Source organism: Panthera onca, chromosome A2 (assembly GCF_046562875.1).
Source record: "Panthera onca isolate mPanOnc1 chromosome A2, mPanOnc1 haplotype 2, whole genome shotgun sequence".
Taxonomy (NCBI): domain Eukaryota; kingdom Metazoa; phylum Chordata; class Mammalia; order Carnivora; family Felidae; genus Panthera; species Panthera onca.
Window position 1 is genome coordinate 12,771,932 of NC_138340.1, and position 19,314 is coordinate 12,791,245.

Here is a 19,314-nt window from a genome sequence, read left to right on the forward strand (position 1 = left end):
ATTTGACACATGTGAATGATTACAGACAGCTCATCTTAGATTTAGACCCCTGGAACTTGACGCAATTATCTGGATCTGTTCTGACCAGGAGTTAAGTCTTTCCATAACGGGGACACAAGCATCTGTGAAAGCAGTCTGAGGAACCCCCAGCTGTGAGCTCGGTTCTGTGATGACCACGTGCCATGGCATCTCGTGTCTAGAAGCTCCCCCCACCCCACCTGCTCAGCAGCAAGCCCACCCATGGCCCAGGGGCGTCTGACCCTTCATGCCTAACTAGTACCACTCGTGTTCTGACCCCAAGCATTGAAAGAAAAAAAACAGCCAATAGCATCTGGCAGGAATTTGGCACAGCAGGGCTTCTTCAAAAAGAACTAAAAGGGGGAACAAATGTGGAAAGGAAATGTGCTGAGGAAAGCAGCCTGTTTTGTGGGCAGGAGCTTGAGTCCCCTGAGGAGTGAAGAGGGGATGGAGGGGGGTGGGGTGGAGTTCACGATCCAGGGAACTGTAATCGTTTTAATGAGCTCGTTACGCAAACAGAGCGGATAGAGTTAGCCCAAGTGGGAGTTGTGAGAGGCACAAAGCCCCTGCATTTCATATTTCCTGAGCAGATGTCCGAAGCTGCAGCGGGATTTGGGGTTGACTTCATGGCTTTGAGTTTTTATGTGTTAGGAAAGGATGCCCAAAGTCTCACTCAGATGTTGATGTCAGATCTGAAAGCAAACCTACTGGGGGGCAATCTGGACTTGCACGAGTGCCCTTGAGTCAGCCTGCAAACACAACGAAGAAAAGGAATCTGACTGTACCTGATGTTGAGACAATGCCAAATCCATGTTTCGGGGAAGAAGGTCCTTTTCCTCTTCTCTGCTCTATGAAATTCGAAAAAGAAATGATTAAGTTTCCATGGGCGTAATGTAATTCTGCTACCTGGCAGGTTAACATCTACACAAGTAGAACGTTAACACGTTACTTCGTACCTGGAAAGGTTAACCTTCTACCCAGTTAGGGTGCAGTGTGTTAATTCTCTTGGCTGTCCATTAACATTCTACTTGATTAGGACGGAACGTGCTAACTCTTTTACCTGGCAGGGTTAACATTCTACTCGATTAGGACTAGTAGGAGTGAAGCATCAAAGGCTTGATAGAATCACCTTAAATCAACAGGCACTTCACATCCTGAGTTTAGAAGGGAAGAAGGGTCACAGGGACCATGCGTCACAGGGAAATACCCACGGAGACGATGGACTGGTTTGTCGGAGCAAACAGCCAAAATCTCCATCAAGAGGGTGACTGGGTTAATCAAATGGTAGTACAATCGTGCAGTGGGATGTTACACGTCAGTCTATAAGAGTGAGGTCAGTGCAGATATACTGGTACGGATTGGTCTCTAAGGCTTATTGTTGACTTCAAAAAAGAAGGCACAGGGCCACCTGGGTGGCTCAGTCGCTTAAGTGCCCAACTTCGGCTCAGGTCATGATCTCATGGTTTGTGGGTTCGAACCCCACGTCGGGCTTTGTGCTGATGGCTCGGAGCCTGGAGCCTGCTTGGGATTCTGTCTCCCCCTCTCTCTGCCCCTCCCCACTCAGGTTCTATCTCTCCCTCTCTCTCAAAAATGAATAAACATTAAAAAAAAAAAAAAGAAGGCACAGCACAGTACTATAGTATTCACTCATTGTTTAAAAAAAAAATCCTTGTATATGCATGGAAAATTTCTAGAAGGATCTCTAAGAAATTACTGGCCAAAAAGGGGAATGGAGGGTCTAGAGGTAGGAGAGAAACTTACATTAAATTATATAAACTCTCACACTGCTTGAAAAAAATTTAAATCACTGCATATGGTTAAGAAAAATATCTTGTCTTCAGAATACAGATGTACAGATGGGTTATCCAATTACAAAAAGATATGAACACTTGCTTTTGAAGGCATTTGTTATGCCTTTGTGCAGCGGGATTTACAACTGCCTTTGTGGTTTGGGGTTTCAGAAAATTACTTTCATATCCACTCCAGGCCAAGCTCTTGGGGGTCCTGCTACACGAGAGTGTCAGGACCCCCAAGGCACTATCTGGTGGGTGGAGGCCCAGAGGCCAGTGTTACATCTCCCTCACCAACCACATCCTAGAATACTGCCGTGTACCATATGGGGAGCCTGGTTTGCCCATGCTGTGATTTGGAGTTTGGAAACTAGGACCCTCCTGGGCCTGCCACACTCCTGCTAAGTGTGCGGCCCAGGCAGAAAGAACCCAGGAGAACAAGGTATCCAGGATCTCAGTCTAGGCAGAGAATGTGTGAAAGATGGGGAGGGCTTTTGGGGACAGGCTTGCCAGGGCTGGAGGTCTTCTCGGCCACTTCTGGCTTAGAACAAGGGCTGAGGGGTGTGGGGCCCACCCTCAGGGTCTCCAGAGAGACAAGATGCTGAGCCACTACCGACCACACTGATGCCAGCCCCAGCCCTTTGGTTCTGTGCCCTTCTTGGAGTGGGTGGGAGAGAGTAGAGCTAAAGCCTGCCTCCCTAGTCCCAGCCCCTAAATCCAGACAGAATGGGAGCCAAGGTCTCCAGAACACTTCCCCTTCCCCAGCTGGCTGGTTGAGACCTGGGCTTGAGGAGGTAGTAAGAGAGACATCAGACAAAGGGGGTGGGAGAGAAAAGAGGGGAGACAGGAAAGGATAGGAGAGAGGAGAAAACAACACCTCCTATGAAACTAAAGTTTCCATGACTCCAGGGACAAAACCACAAATGCAGGGGAGAGATGGGAACTCTTCTCTGTCTCAGTCATTGATAAGTTAGCAAACAAACAAGAAGTGAGCAAGAGTATGGAGAATGTAGGCATCACCATCGATAGGCCTGACCTAAAGTATCCATAGAGAGCCCTGTACAGAATTGATGGGGGCTTAGATCTTCTTTTCAAGAAGACATGCACATTTACAAAAGTTGGCCACATAAAAAGTCTTCAAAGTAAGAACAGGACAACAGATAACACACAGACCATGTTCACTGGCCACAATGCATGTTTGCTACAAATTTATGAAAAACATTAACAAATATTAATTAAAAAATATCAGTTGAAATTTTAAGAAGTGTCCACTTCTGCACAAGTCACAGCTCAAAAAGTTAGAACCTATTTGGAAAGAAGCAATAATGGAAACACTTCACAACACAACTCAGGTGCTGCCAAAGCAGCACTCTTAGGGAAATTCATGCCTTTCAAAAGGCTTAAATGTGCAGAGTTCAAATAAGAGACTGAGAAGTATTTCTTGGTGTCCAACTTGAAAAGGCAGAGAATTGAAGGTGAAAAGGGAGGAGAAAGGAAAAGAACGAACAAGAGAGAGATACTAGAAGGAAGTTTCTAAGCAAAGTCCCTGGGAGAGGGAGGATCAAGCCCCAGCTTCCCTCCCCACCCCAACCCTTCTGTTCCAGGCAGTTCTGCTCCTGAGGTGCCTTCCTTTCTCTGCACCCCCAAACCCGTGCACTTGGGTGTGGTCAGGAACTGGGGAGGGGGGCTGGCATGCTTGGTTCCCGGGGTCACTACTAGGTCAGTAGTGACTTTGTCCACCAGGGGACACTGGGACATTTTTGGTTGTAACAACTGGGAGAAAGGGGTGCTATTGGCAACAGGTGGGTGGAGGCCAGAGATGTTGCTCAACACCCAGCCGTGCATGGACAGCCCCACCACAGAGAATGATCCAGCCCCCAAAGACCACAGTATGAGGCGAGACAGCCCTACTCGACGTGGCAATTACCTGGGGGGTTGTCTGGAGGACCCTGCTGCCGCCAGGCTCCCCGTGTGGGGCTGGAAGGCAGGGACAGCCTCATCGGTGTATAGGCCGCCATCTTGTCGGTGGTTCAGGCTCACCAGGTCGGTCATCACCACCAATCCCGTCTCCTAGGCAACAGACAGTGCCATGGATGGGATGGCCCCAGCAGTTCCATCACTGTGGGGTTACCAGCCCAACATCCTCTGCTCTGGGCTTGGTGACACAGGCTGAGGAGATCATGGGGCCCAGTGACCACGTAAGATAGAGCAGAGGGGAGGCCAGCATATCTGTGGCTCAGGCACAAAAAGCCACATGTATGACTCCACGGATATGAAACATCCGGAACAGGTAAATCCATAGGGACAGAAAGTAGATTAGCAGTTGCCAGGGGTTGGGGGAGGGGGCACAGGGAGCCACTACTCATGGGGATGCGGTTTCCTTTGGAAGGGATGAAAGCATTCTAGAATTAAGACACAGGTGCCAGTGGCACAACACCGTGAATGCCCTAAATGCCGCTGAATTGTGCATTTTAGAATGGTTTGTTTTCTGTTTGTTCTGTTCATTGTGAATTTCACAGTTAAAAAAAAAAAAAAATCAGGGGCGCCTGGGTGGCTCAGTCGGTTAAGCGGCTGACTTCAGCTCAGGTCACGATCTCACGGTCCGTGAGTTCAAGCCCCGCGTCGGGCTCTGGGCTGATGGCTCAGAGCCTGGAGCCTGCTTCCGATTCTGTGTCTCCCTCTCTCTCTGCCCCTCCCCCGTTCATGCTCTGTCTCTGTCTCAAAAATAAATAAAAAACGTTAAAAAAAAAAAATCAGTTGGCACCGTGCCTGATCTAGACCAGAGACAGACGGAGATCTGCAATTGTTGCTGTTATGATCTCGACCACTGCGCTAAATACAGGGGGCAACTAGACTGCAGGAAAGCCCCACCCCAGACTGACCAGCTCTGCTTTGGGAATAAGGAGTATAAAGTCAGTGACTCAGACTCAGAAGCAGCCCCCCCGCCCCGCCCCTTAATTCCAAGAGCGGCCAGGGCCCAGCAGTTCAAACTGCCAGGCGTTCAACAAATGTGTAACTGAAACATCGTTTGTTCCAGTACAGACATAGATGTGCATACAAATATATAGACAGATGTAGGCGTGTACTATTTTTTAGCTAATAGAGCAACGTGTTAATTGTGGGATCTACAGGCGGTGAGTATATAGGCATTTGTTCCTTTGTTCAACTTTTCTGTAGGTCTGAAAATTTCCCATAAAAAAAAAAAACAAGAGGAAAAGGATGCGTTTTTAATGATTTTTATAATGGGGGCGGGGTGGGGGGGAAGAGCAGCCACAGATGGGCCGTGCATTCGAGTGGAGACCGCCAGCATGCTCATGGGGGCTGGCGGTATGATCTAGAATGATGCTTGTGTCTCCTGCACCCCCGGTAGCCCCCGGCGTCCGCAGCCCGGAAGGAGGGGGACGACGTGAGCCCTTTGAGAGCATGGCCGCCTGCTCCCAGCGTGATGGTTTTCCTCCCAGCAAAGCACCCTTACTACCTCTGCTCCATACCAAGTCCCAGTTATTGGTTGACACCCATAGCATTCTGCTCTGGTTGGCCTTGCAAATCAGGAGGGTCCGCTTATGACCTTCCATTGGGGAGAATCAAACTAGTTCTGCCCCAATAAAAGTTTGGAAACCTCCACCCTGACCATCTCCGTATCTCGGAGTTCATTTGTTTCCAAGCGAGAGGAGCCTGGAAGGGGCGGTGGGTCTAAGACCATCTGTGCTTACAGCAAAGGCAGACCCGGAGTCCTTGGTGACGCCCCAGGGCCACGGGAAGATGGACGAACGCCTGCGCCGGGCTGCCAGTCCAGCCCACCAGAAGGACCCATCCTCCCGGGACACCCCGAAGGCATCAGAAACATCATACTCTTCCAATTCCCGGAAAACCTACAGGCAAAGGAGAACAGAGAGCAGTCAGCCGGAGGTTTCCTTTCAACCCAAACTGGCTCTCGGGGGTCTGGCTGCTCCTTCCGTGAATACCACTTCGAGACAATCTCAGGAGATGGGCGTTGGTGGCATTAGCCCATTCTAAAGATGGGCAGACTGGGGCTGGAAAGGTAGAACCTGTGGACAACGTTCTATTGCAAGAGTCTGATGAATTCGACTCTACGATCTTTCACTACAGCAATAAAGATTGGGTTCGATGGTGAGAGAAAGAATCTGGTTCACATGGGGGCTCTTCACTGACTGGAAAGGGAGAGACCCTCGTGGGGGTGCTGGAGCCTGGCACCAGAGGGCCCCACTCACCTGGGCCGGAGTCAGCTGAAACCCAGACCTGAGCAGGTAGACGCTCTTATCCACCGCAGTGACACACACACAGCTGCCCCTTGCAGCCCTGACCCGCAGGTCAACAACCTCCCCAGGCTGGGTCTCATTTGCTGAGTACGTCACTGAAACCTGGATCCGAACACAGCAGAGAGACCAGGAGCTCGGCCAGACTCTCCTGACTCACCCACCCACCCTCTCCGCCTGCCAAGGAGAACCGGTCTTGGCCAGCTCACTTGGGACCCTGGCCTTGCTGCCCAGGTGAGGACAAGGGCGGGAGGCAGAATGAAAGGAACAAGGCTGGTACAACTGGAACATTCTGCGCAGAGGAGGGGAGGGGAGAGATGGGGAGACAGGCACGGGCCGAGGGCATGCGGCAGCCAGCTTCAAAGGATGCAGGGAGAGGGGGCAGAAGGCTGAGCCCACTGCGGGGGACATGAGTGGTGTCCCTTAGATCTGGAACGCAGTGGGGACAGCTGACTGCTTTCCCTGCGTGCGATCGGTGGTGACTTCTGGAGGCGGTCCAGTAAAGATGCAACCTTGGCTGCGATCATTCCTGAAGGGTCCTGCCCGGGATACCATTTGGGAGCCCGAGCGGCAGCTGCGCACGGCCCGGCGCGGACACCCTGGAGCCCCCAGCTTTCGGTGGCGCTTGCCTGTCCCCACTCCCCTGATTGGCCCCCCACGTTCTACCTGGTTCTCAAAGAAGCTCTCCACAGCAAACTGGAGGCTGTCGGCGACGCCTTCTCCGTTCTCCCTGACGTAGAAGACCAGCAGGCGGCCAAGGGGGGCCATGCTGGGGGTCACGGCCAGCCGGAGAGAAGTCACACACACGTTGACCTCAGCTGCTGGGGCTGGAGGGGGCTCTAAGACAAGGCAAAGGTGGGGAGAGGCGTGAGGACCCAGCACCCCACGACGGGGCCACCGATGCCCCAGGTTGCCCTGGGGATGACCTGGGGGTGCAGCGTGGAGGTGCTGGCCCAGGGCAAGCGCTCCGTGGACACTTGCACCACCTAGAAGGGAAGGGAAGGCCCAAAAGGATGTGGGTGTGTGATTCCCAGAGCACCATTCAGGCCAGCAGTTCTCAACTAGGACCGTGCTGCCCCCCAGGGGGCAGTTTTGGCTGTCCCGACTTGGGAGTGCCTCGGGCATCTAGCGGGGTGGGGCCTTAGCGGGGTGGGGCGCCGGGGATGCTGCTCAGCCCCCTGCAGTGCACAGGACAGCGCCACCGATGGGAGAATGATCTGGCCCCAAACATCAGTAGTGCCGAGGGTGAGAAACTCTGCCTTCTCATGAGAGAGACCTTGTCTTCCTGTGTATGTATCTATGCACCTATATCTCTGTCTATGAACTATGAATTAATCTATGAATCTGAGTGTAAATCTAAGTATTTAGGGATCTATCTGTGGATCTATCTATCCATAAATCCATCTATCTATCTATCTATCTATCGATCTATCATCTGTCTCTATCATCTACCTATCTTCCTATCTAATCCATCATATCTATCTATCTTCCTATCTATCTATCTATCTATCTGTCTATCTGATTCTCACCTACAGATGACTTCCCCTCAGGGACACTGCCAATGTCTGGAGACTTCTTAGGTCATCGTACTGCCTGTGGATAGGTTGCTACTGGCACCGAATGTGTGGAGGCCGGGGATACGGCTCCATACCCCACTGCACACAGGACGGCCCCACCACAAATCGTCTGTCTTCAAGTGCCCCCAAGGCCCGGTTTGGGGATCCTGCTTCAGGCAGAAGGGCTGTGAAGGGGATGGGGCTGGGGAAGACCCAGGGGAGGTGACGGACATTGTAGTGAGCACACAGAGTCAAGGAGAGGAGGAGGGCTCCTAGGTGCGGTGGGGGGCGGGGGGGGGGGGGGTGACCTGGGCAGAGTCGGAGCGGCCACCGGCAGATGGCAACACAGTCCAGTGCGGGCCGGCGCAGGGGTCTAGCCTGTGGCTCGCCTCCCCCAGTCCCCTGCAGACAGGCGGTGAGGACACCCTCGAGAGGACGTCTCCACCCCCCCTGCGGCTGACCCCTGCCCATCCTCCTGGCCCGAGCCCCATCTCGCCTGGGACACACGCCCTCCCGCCCTGAAGCAGGCACCTCTCCAGGCTGCGTCCTGCTCCCCCTTCCCGTCTGTCCCACCCCAGGGTCAGTGGGAACAGGGAACCCCAGCCTAATGGCCTGGCTCACCCGTCTCAAGAAGGTGCATTAAGCGAATCGGTTTCTCCGGGGCCGCCCGCCGGCTTCTCCGCTGGGTGAGGTGGGCGGGCTGCCGGCCCGAGAGCACGATGTTGCCCCGCGCGGCCACCTCGTAGTACAGGGTGAAGCTGCAAGGGCACGTGGACTTCACCGGGAAAAGCGCTTCCTCTCCGACCTGTGGGAGACACGCAGCACGGGGGGCCCTGCCTGGCACCCACGGCCCGGCACCCACACCAGGCAGATGGCCGCCCTGGGGCCACAGGGAGGCTGGGATGGCTGCGGCAGGAGTGCTGGCCTCCCGGCAGAGAGCCGGGCATCCTGGCGCCGGCCGCTGTGCCCTGGGCGGCGGGGCAACTGTGCTAACAGCGTGGAGACTCTCGACGAGCTGACGGTGCAGGAACATGGCCCATGAGAGGTGTGGCCTTTGCCCCCCAGCTCCTGAGAGGCGATCTCCAAGCCTCTGAACTGTCCTGCCTGCCTGTCTCTGTTTACCTGAGGCCTCAGGCCACACCAGATACTGACAAGATGATTCGTGGGGGGCCGGGGGAGGGGTACAGGTCACACTCTGTCACTTTGACCTCTGGAGGGGCTGGGACTGAGGTCAGCTATGCAGGTGGTCGGCCAGGTCTGGGTGACTGACCCCCGGTAAAAACCCCAGACGCTCAGCATTCCTGGTCATACGCCTGGTAAGGGTCTAGTGTCCGGTACGTATAAAGAACTCTCACAACTCAGCAATGTACAGACGACTTTCTAAAACTTAAAAACAGCAGGGGAAGCTGGATGAAGGATATACAGGATCTCTCTGCACCGTCTGAGCAACGCTTCTGTAAATCTAAAATTATTCCAAAATTTGAAATTAGGAGCACCGGGGTGGCTCAGTCGGTTAAGCGCTCGACGCATCTGCAGTGCGGGTTATGATCTCAGGGTTCGTGCGTTCAAGCCCTGTGTTGGGCCCTGCACTGACAGCACGGAGCCTGCTTGGGGTCCTCTCTCTCTCCCTCTCTCTCTGCCCCTTCCCCACTTGCACTCCCTCTCTCTCTCCCTCTTAAAATAAAGAAACTTTAAAATAAAATAAAATAAAATAAAATAAAATAAGATAAAATAAAAAGTATGAGGGGCGCTTGGGTGGCTCAGTCGGTTAATGGTCCAACTTTAGCTCAGGTCATGATCTCGAAGTTTGTGAGTTGGAACCCCGCACCAGGCTCTGTACTGACAGCCCAGGGCCTGGAGCCTCCTCTGGATTCTGTGTCACCCTCTCTCTCTGCCCTTCCCCCGCTCCTGCACGCTCTCTCTCTCTCATATGGACACAGAAGAGCCAAACGCAACATGGGTGGCCACGGATCCCGAATGAAATGCGCACATGCCCACGCGTGCACACGCGCTCACATATACACGTGCATGCACATAGCCGCACATTACTTGCACACGTGTGCACAAGACTGTGGGTGTTCACGCCCAAGATAGAAGTCACATCCTGGGGACATCTTTGAAAATCTGAACACTGCCCGTGTTGAGTTAATGTAATTTTCTTAGATGTGACAATAGCTTTGAGGCCATGTTGAAGAACGTCCTGATTTTTAGGACGTATTATGCTCAAATATTTTAAGAGTGAAGCATCAGGATGTCTGTAACTCATTTTCAAATGCTGTAGCCAAAACAAAAGGGCTAAAGAAATAGATGAGTTGATGGGGTGCCTGGGTGGCTCAGTCAGTTAAGCATCCGACTTCAGCTCAGGTCATGATCTCACAGTTTGTGAGTTCAAGCCCCACGCCAGGCTCTGCGTGGACAGCTCAGAACCTGGAGCCCGCTTCATATTCTGTGTCTCCCTTTCTCTCTGCCCCTCCCCTGTGTGCTCTGTCTCTCTCTCTCTCTCTCTTTCAAAAACAAACATTAAAAAAATTGTTTTAATTAAAAAAAATAGATGGATAGATGGGTGGACAGGTGCCTTGGACAGGTGCGTGGATGGGTGAGTGGGTGGATGCATGGGCAGAGGGCTGCATAGGTGGACAAGGGGGCAGGTAAGTAGGAGGACAGATGGACAGAAGCAAAATGTGAATTCATAAATCTAGGTGAAAGGCATAGGATTATACTTTTTTTTTTTACGATTTCTAAGTTTGTAAATAGTCACCTTATAAAAAGGCACTGAAACAAAAGTCCCCTTCTGTTTCAGATGTTAGGGGGCAGAAAAACGCATAACCTTCCTCTTCTCATGCGCTAACCCCACGGCAACCCTAAAAGATAGGGGTGTCAAACCCATTTACAGAGCAGCAATCCCCCCCTCCCCCGCCCTGCCTGGGCCTTCAAGCTGGAGGAAGGGGAAAGGGCCCTGACACAGAGCCTAGACTGGACCAAGCACGGCCACTCTTGCCTCAATGCCCTGAGGTTGCGCCCAGGGCCCCGGCAATGACAGTCGCGGGGGGGGGGGGGGGGGGGGGGGGGCGGGGGGCTGGAGCCAGCTGACCCGACTCTGGCAGGATGGAGATGTCCTTCCAAGAGGAAAGTCTGAGTGGCTCAGCCAGGTTCTTGCCTAATGGGAACAGACGATCTCATCTGACTCTCTTATTCTCAAAACTCCCACAGTAGGCCATGAAGCCCCCAGAATGGGCCGCTCCGGCACCAGGATTCCTCTAAGCTGCATCCCAGGCACCCCCCCGCCTCCCCTGGTGGCCTTGGGCCTGAGCAGTGGCTGGTTTACGGGCCAGTAAGGCCTGGGAGCAATGCCGGGGAGCAGCTCACTCTGCAGCAGCCAGGCTCTGCCTGGGGCCTCTTGGTTAACGGAGTTAACAGGGTGCTTTACACTGTACACAAATGTGTATCTTATTTAATAGATGAGGGCTAAGCAAACTACAGTTCATCCATTCCGTGTAAGACACCGTCAAGCGAAAGAAGCCGATGTAAAAAGACTACACGCTGTATGGGGTGCCTGGATGGCTCGGTGGATGGGGCACCCAACTTTGGCTCAGGTCCTGATTTCACGGGCTCATGGCTTTGAGCCCTACATCCGGCTCTGTGCTGACAGCTCAGAGCCTGGAGCCTGCTTCCGATGCTGTGTCTCCCTCTCTCTCTCTGCCCCCTCCCCCCACCCCTGCTCACGCTCTGTCTCTCTCTCCTTCAAACAGAAATAAACACTAAAAAAAGAAGGCCACACGTTGTACGATTCCAGCTACCACAGTCTCCCCTGCAGTTACCGCTGTCAACAGCCTTCTGGAAATGGGTGATCCTCCTTTTTTATTTTTTTAATGTTTATTATTTATTTTTGAGAGAGATAGAGAGAGACAGAGTGTAAGCAGGAGAGGGGCAGAGAGAAAGGGAGACACAGAATCCGAAGCAGGCTTCAGGCTCTGAGCTGTCAGCACAGAGCCCGACGCGGGGCTCGAACCCACGAAACGTGAGATCATGACCTGAGCCGACGTCAGATGCTTAACCGACTGAGCCACCCAGGCGCCCCAGGTGATCCTCCTGATGTATCATCAGAAGGTCAGGTGCAGCCTAATGCTTTGTCACAACGCCTGCATCACTCACCTTGATGTGGGAAACAAAGGCAGACTGAGGGCAAGTCACAAATTAATAACCTACCCCCCCCACACACACACATAGGTGACATTCCTCAGGCACTCCTGGCCGCCCAAGAACAAAGGAGAGGGAAAAACCCGTGGTTAACTGATAAGAGATCACAGTCATGCGGGCCCTGAGTCTCCATCAGTTTACAACTGTCTTAATAATTTACAAGGGGAAAAAGCAATTCTATCAATCGCCAGACTTCCAGGAACCTGTAGATTCCATTTCCTGGGACCCTGACACCACCCTAACCCCCTCCGCCAATAGGATAGAAAATCTTACACCATCAATCACTCCTCACAACTCCAGTGCAGCTCTTTCTGCCCACGGGTCCTGTCCCCGTGCTTTAGGAAAACCACCTTTTTGCACCAAAGACGTCTCAAAGAATTCTTTCTTGGCCGTCGGCTCCGATCCCCAACACTCCGAACCACATCAACCTTACTTCATCTCCTCACGTAGACACTTTATTATCTCGTGATCACAAGAAAGCAGGCTGGGTACAGTACAGTATATTTCGAGAGAGAAGGAACCACATCCCCGTGACTCTCACTACAGAATATTGTTACCGTGGTTCTATTTTATCATTATTGTTGTTAATTTTACTGCGCCTAATTTATAAGTCAATCTTTGTCATAGGCATGTAGCATAGGAAAAAACAACACACGTAGGGTCTGGTACTATCCGGAGTGTTAGACGTCCACTGGGGATGTAGGGATGTATCCCCATGGATAAGGGAGGGGGGACTACCATATACATGTGATGGGAAAACAGCTATTTTGAGCTGCTGCTGGGGCATCTGACGGCCTGACAAAGCCACTCACACCCGGAGTCTGGACATTTAGATAAGGACCCGAGCTTAGGATTCTGGCCGCAAGTTTCTGCTTCACTTTTCCCCAGGGGGCCTTTTGAAATAACCACATAGCACTGACCACCCCCTACAGCTATGACCTCGTCTCCAAACACCTTACAAGTAAAGGGTGCTTGCTGCCCGGCTGCCTGTCTCCTGCTCGCTTGTGACCTGGGACGGAGGACTGCCCTTCCCCCCACCCTTCATTTTGCACCCGCGCACCCCACTCTGGGATCTGTAAATAACTCTCACGGCTTGACTTCTTGTGTGTGTGTGTGTGTGTGTGTGTGTGTGTGTGTGTGTGTGTGTGTTGAAACTGTGCCTCCAATCAAAACAACCCCGGAGGTTTTCACTTCTCCCAACACAACATGACATTCTAGAAAAGGCAAAAGTACAAAGACGGTGAAAAGATCAGTGGTTGCCAGGGGGTAGCAGGGAAGCAGGGATGAACGAATAGGTAGGTGGAGTCCAGAGGATTTTTAGGGCAGTGAAACCATTCTGTATGATACTATAACACCAGAGACGCCTGGGTGGCTTAGTCAGTTAAGCACCTGACTTTGGCCCAGGCCATGATCTCATGGTTCAAGTTCAAGCCACGCATCGGGCTCTCTGCTCTCAGCTTGGGATCCTCTGCCCCATCTCTCTCTGTCTCTCCCCCGATCCTGCCCCCGCAAAGATAAATACACTTAAAAAAATTGGGGTGCCCAGGTGGCTCAGTCGGTTAAGTGTCCGACTTTGGCTCAGGTCATGATCTCGAGGCTCATGGGTTCGAGCCCCGCATCAGGCTCTGAGCATTCAGCTCAGAGTCTGGAGCCTGCCTCAGATCCTGTGTCTCCCTTTCTGCCCCTCCCCCACTCACGCTCGGTCCCTCACTGTCTCTCAAAAACGAGTAAACATTAAAATAAATAAAATAAGAATAAAAAAGATACTACAACCCTGGGCACACGTCATCATACATTTGTCCAAACCCACAGAATCTGCAACACGAAGAGAGGACCTAACATACACTGCAGACCTTAGTTAATAACAACACATCCAACCTGGCTCATCAACTGTACGAGATGTGCTACCTTAATGCAGGCTGCTAATAACTGGGGACACTGCCCGCAGGGGTGAGGGGGCACAGAGGAACTCTCCTCCTTCTGCCCAATTTTTACAGATCCGTGTCTCCACACACATCTCCGCGAATCTTACTTAATCGGGATTGCTGAGTAACGGGGAAGAAGGAACACGAGACCCAGCTCTAGGTCCGTGGGGAAACCTCAGAGCCCGTGCACAAGAAGTACAAGCCCGCAGACAGGAGCCCTGATGGCCAAGTTTATCGTGGTAAACCCCGGGGCCACAGCCTAAATATTCACCGTAATTAAATTATGGGCATTCATTCCGAGGAATACGGCCTTGCTGGAGGGCCGGGGGCCAGGGGCCGGGGCATGCACACATCCCCTGGAGGTGTGTGGAGGGCACGCCTGAGCACCTTACCTGCAGGGGGCGGGCGGGGGGCTGCAGCTGCAGGTGGCACCGGCTGGGGGAGTACCAGCTGCTGAGAGAGAGGTAGCTGGGCAGGTACTGGGCCCCCACGGGCTTTCCATTGAGTGCCGTCACCTTGGTCTGAGGAAAAGAGGGTACTTGGTCAAGGCCTGGGTGCTCGGCCTAGGAAGGGGGTCCTTGGCGATGCTTCTGCCTGCCCTGGCCTGCGGCAAGACCCTCTCACGTCCCAATTCCCCTTTGGGGAACCCTCCCCCCGGCTCTCAGAGAATGGGGTCCAATGCGCTTTCGCCCCCCCTCTCCCCGTTCCTCAGCTCCAGGAAGCGAGTGTCCGAGGCTGGTCACAGGGTGTTAGGGGGTGGCTCAAGACAGAGGCAGGTGACTCATGTGGCTGCCAAGAGACAGCTCTATCATGGACATACTAGGAAACCCTCCCCATGCCCGTCTCTGTCTCTGTCTCTCTCTTTCTCTGGCTTGCTGGTGACCCTGGTGGCTTCTTGGAGGGGATCACAGGCCTGACAGGACGGTCAGGAGATGGAGAGGCTGTGTGGGACAGCACCCCCGTGGCTCTGGAGCCTGCTCCTCCCTAAGCTCGAGCCCTGCTGCCCTGCGTGCACCAAGCCCTGGGTGGTTATACGGCTTTGCTCCTTTGGGCTTTGAGCTTTTTCCCTTCACTTGCCCCAACACAAGGGAGAGGCCAGAGGTGCAGGTCTAAGACTTCTGTGAGATCAAGAATAAAGAAGTTGGCCATGGGGCGCCTGGGTGGCTCAGTCAGTTAAGCGTCCGACTCTTGGTTTTGGCTCAGGTCACGATCGCAGTTTGGTGAGTTCGAACCCTGCGTCGGGCTCCGTGCTGACCGTGTGGAGCGCGCTTGGGATTCTCTGTCTCCCTCTCTCTCTGCCCCTCCCCCACTTGAAGTGTCTCTGTCTCTCTCGAAAGAAATAAACTTTAAAAAAAAAGGAGGGGGTGCACCTGGGTGGCTCAACTGGTTAAGCGTCGCCTTTGGCTCAGGTCATGATCTCACGGTTTGTGGGTTTGAGCCGCACATCAGGCTTTGTGCTGACAGCTCAGAGCCCGGAGCCTGCTTCGGATTCTGTGTGTGTGTGTGTCTCTCTCTCCCTTTTTCTGCTCCTCCCAGCTCGCTCTCTCTCTCTCTCTCTCTCTCTCTCTCTCAAAAATGAGTAAATGTTAAAAAGAAAAAAAAGAAGTTAGCCCATTTTTGTCCCCGGTTTCTGGGAGGTAGCCTCCAAAGCCTGGAATTTTCCAAGTGATGAGAGTGTCTTTGTTATTTACGGTGCATCCTGAGGGTACAGGCCACCGAGCCGAATCAGGACGGGACAAAGGGTTGGGGTTTTGAGACTTGTGATACCAGCCTAACCTCCAGGGAGGGAGGCGACTGGAACCGGAGTCTGTCACAGGGCCCGTGATTCACAGCTACTTTACGAACCCCGATGCACACCGTGGACACCAAAGCTTGAGAGAGCGCCCCCGGCCGGCCGTTCTCTGGGGGCACGGTCACACATCATGAGCCGGGAGGACGGTGTGTCCCAGGAACCCCAGAGGGACAGCTCAGGAAGCTTCAAATGTGGGACCCTCCCAGCTCTGGCCCCACGCCTCTCTCTTTTTGGCCGGTGCTGATTTGCCACGCTGCTATAAAAAAAACTGTGATTGCAAGAGACACGCACTTCCAGTTATAAACTAAGTCCTGGGGATGGAATACCCAGCGGCCGTGACCGTAGTTAACAACACCGCAGTGTATACTTGAAAGTTGCTAAGAGTAGATCTCAAAATTTCTCGTCATAAAAAAAAAACGTAGAACTAGGTGTGATGCTGGCTATGAATTACACGTATGGTGGTGTCTGTTTCACGTGTGCAAATATGGACTTATGGTATACATCTGAAACTAACACAGTTACAAGTCAACTGTCCCTCATTTAAAAAATAATTGACTTGGGGCGCCTAGGTGGCTTAGTTAAGTGCCTGACTCTGGTTTCGGCTCAGGTCACGATCTTATAGTTCGTGAGTTCGAGCCCTGCATCGGGCTTGGGATTCTGTCTCCTCTCTCTCTGCCCCTCCCCGACTCGCACGCACACAGGTACTCTCTCTCTCAAAAATGAATAAACATTTTTAAAAGTTAAAAATAATTGATATTTACAATTAGCTTCCCTTTTTTAATTTTTATTATTTTTTTTTAATGTTTATTTCTGAGAAAGAGAGACGGACAGACAGGCAGGGAAAGGGCAGAGAGAGAGGGAGGCACAGAATCCAAAGGAGGCTCCAGGCTCTGAGCTGTCAACAGAGAGCCTGACACGGGGCTCGAACTCACACATTGAGAGATCATGACCTGAGCTGAAGTCAGTGCCTTAACTGACTGAGCCACCCAGGCGCCCCAAGTTTTGTTTTTAAAAGAATAATTACAGACCTTTTCCTAAACAGTATTTGGTAACAGAAATAAAATATCTTTCTATTAAAGTGACATTTTGGGGAAAAGCTAATTTTTAAAAAAATTTTTAAGTTTACTTATTTTGAGAGAGAAACAGACAGACAGACAGAGAAAGCAAGCAGGATAGGGGCAGAAAGAGAGAGAAGCCCAAGCAGGCTCCACACTTGAACTCCTGAACCAGGAGATCAAGACCTGAGCTCAAGTCAGGCGCTCAACCGACTGAGCCACCCAGGTGCCCCAGGAAAAGCTCATTTTTAGACATGTATCTATGAGAGAGAAAATTATTCAGCTAATTCTGGTATTTGTAGTCATCTCAGGGCTTTGCTGCTACTTAATTGCTAGACGACTAAATGGAAATAAAAGGGATGTCTTGCGATCATTAAGAAAAAGCTGTCATTGTAACCAGGAATTTGCAGCCCGCTGGATGGCCCGGAGAGCCCCAAGCTTGCAACTTCCATGCTTAAAAATCCTTAAGGACACGTTGCCCCACAGAGGACAGTCACCACAAGCGTCCTCGGCTCCCACCTACACATTTACTCTAAGCTGCCCCCGCCCCTTCCCCGCCATCCAGCGTCCGTGGGGCTGTCACAGAGCCGGACGCCCTCTTCTGTCACTCCTGCTCCTCTCTTCCCTGACAATGGGACCCCATGTCCTACCTTCATAGCTCCAGGCTTGGTGGCCTCTCTGTCATCACCTTCTGTCTGCCCACCTGTGCCCGCTCCCCACCCCCCGACCAGGTACCCTGTAATGTCACTGGAACAACTGTTGAGTTTCAAAAATCAGGCCACTCTGTCCCCCTGATGCTGCCTTCTGGGTAAACCCCAAGCACCCCTGTGAGGTGGGGGGCACCCCACCAGCTCCCTCCTCCACATCTTCCTGAATGGCTCAGCCTGGCTGGGCCCTGCAGGACCCAGTTACACTATGATCGAGGGCCTCTGGGCCTCTGCACATGCTGTTCCACCCTCCTAGAAGCAGTCTGGATGACCCTCCCCAAGGTCAGGAGTCCACATGGTGGGATCCCTTTGGGAAAGCCTCCTTCAGCATGACAGCAAGGAAGCTTCGCCTCTCCTTGACCTCCTGTCTAGCCTTGGGCTCTCCCCCGGTCAAACTCCCCGTCAAAGACCATAAACTCCCGCAGGGAAGCAGCAGGCCACAGTTCCACTGAGCTCGTGCCCAAGCATAAATCAGGGAAGGCACCAAGGCTGTGCCTTGTGGCTGAATGACAAAGGTCCAGGCAACTCACCCACCTCCAGCCACACGTGTTGGGCCGACATGGGGATGAAGGGGATTTCAAACCCCACCAGCCCTCCCCGGGACACAGATTCAGTGGTGTAGATGTTGTCCTTCGAGGTCAGCTCTGCCCTGATCTGGACCGTCACCCCCTCGGCCGGGCTGCCGTCTGGGTAGGACAGCTCCACCTGGAAGGGGACCACCAAAGATTCAACACAGGCAAGGCAGTACCACTCCCCAGACGGATCTACAGACTCGACCCAATCCCCCACCAGAATCCCAGCCAACTTCTTTGCAGAAATCGACAAGCTGTTGCTAAAATTCACAGGGAAATAACCAAATAACCAAAACAACCAGGAAAAAGAGGAACCGAGAAGAACTCATATCTCCTAGTTTCAAAACTGTGAAGCTACAGTAATCAAGACTGGCCTAGGAGAGACATGGCGATCAATGGTACGGAATTGAGAGTCCAGGAATAAACCCACACATCCGTGGCAAATTGGTTTTCAACAAGCGTGCCGAGACCATTCAATTGGAAGAGAACAGTTTCCTCAACAAACAGTGCTGGGAGGACTGAACGCCCACATGCCAAAGAATGAAATTGAACCCCTACCTCACACCATCTGCAAAAGTTAAAAATGGATCATAGGGGCACATGGGTGGTTCAGTCGGTTAAGCATCCGACTCTTGGTTTCAGCTCAGGTCATGATTTTGAGGTTTTGTGGATTTGAGCCCCGAGTCAGGCTCTGCGCTGACAGCATGGAGTTGGCTTGGGGATTCTCTCTCTCCCTCTCTCTCACTCTCTGCCCCTCCCCCACTCACACTAAATGTCCCCCTCAAAATAAACAACTAAAAAAAAAAAAAAAAAAGATCATAGACCTGAAGTTAAGAGCTGGAACTCTGAAACACTTAGAAGATGGAGGGTTGGGCGGGGGAGGCCAGGAGAGGAGGACCTTCACGACCTTGGACTTGACCAAGAAGTCACAAGGTACAAGTTACCACGGGCTGGCCGTTAGCCTGGTGCCACGTGGTGTGGAAAAAGAACGAGCAGAGGCTATTTATTCACAGCTTGCTGCAGCCAGGGAGTCAAAGCCGCCATCACTTGTGTTTGGCAGAGACTCAGGTGCAGGTGAAGCGGGAAAGCCTTGTAGAGAAGCAGGGAGGGCTTCAGGTGTGCCTCTGTTGAAGGCTATAGCTGTGGGGAAGCTGTGGGGGCTAACTAGAAGTGGGGTATCCTAGACAATCGGTTAGGGGAGCGTACAGGGACTCAGTATCTCTCCAATGTGCGGATCTGATCTATTCTATTCTATTCTATTCTATTCTATTCCATTCCATTCCATTGCATTTTAAAGACAGAGAGTGCACAGATGCACAAGTAGGGGAGAGGCGCAGAAGGAAAGAGACAGAGGATCTTAAGCAATCTCCATGCTCAGCGTGGAATCCAAAGAGGGGCTCGATCCCACGACCCTGGGACCATGAC

At 52.4% G+C, this 19,314-nt stretch overlaps 1 protein-coding gene across 6 annotated transcripts in view; it reads right to left on the reverse strand.

The window, feature by feature from the left end:
• CPAMD8 (C3 and PZP like alpha-2-macroglobulin domain containing 8) overlaps positions 1-19,314 on the reverse strand; it is an 82,343-nt gene that overhangs the window by 44,893 nt on the left and 18,136 nt on the right. For 5 of the 6 annotated variants that reach the window (XR_014136466.1, XR_009609565.3, XR_014136467.1 and 2 more), the window contains exons 12-19: positions 17,852-18,022; positions 14,156-14,284; positions 8,263-8,446; positions 6,752-6,924; positions 6,041-6,190; positions 5,522-5,680; positions 3,736-3,878; positions 804-866 (exon numbers count right to left, since the gene is read on the reverse strand). Coding sequence is in view for 1 of the 6 variants with exons in the window: in XM_060630562.3 (XP_060486545.3) it covers positions 804-866; positions 3,736-3,878; positions 5,522-5,680; positions 6,041-6,190; positions 6,752-6,924; positions 8,263-8,446; positions 14,156-14,284; positions 17,852-18,022 (1,172 nt within the window). In the remaining 5 variants the exon portion in view is untranslated. The remainder of the gene's footprint in view (positions 1-803; positions 867-3,735; positions 3,879-5,521; positions 5,681-6,040; positions 6,191-6,751; positions 6,925-8,262; positions 8,447-14,155; positions 14,285-17,851; positions 18,023-19,314) is intronic. The other variant, XR_014136468.1, reaches the window with a different exon arrangement.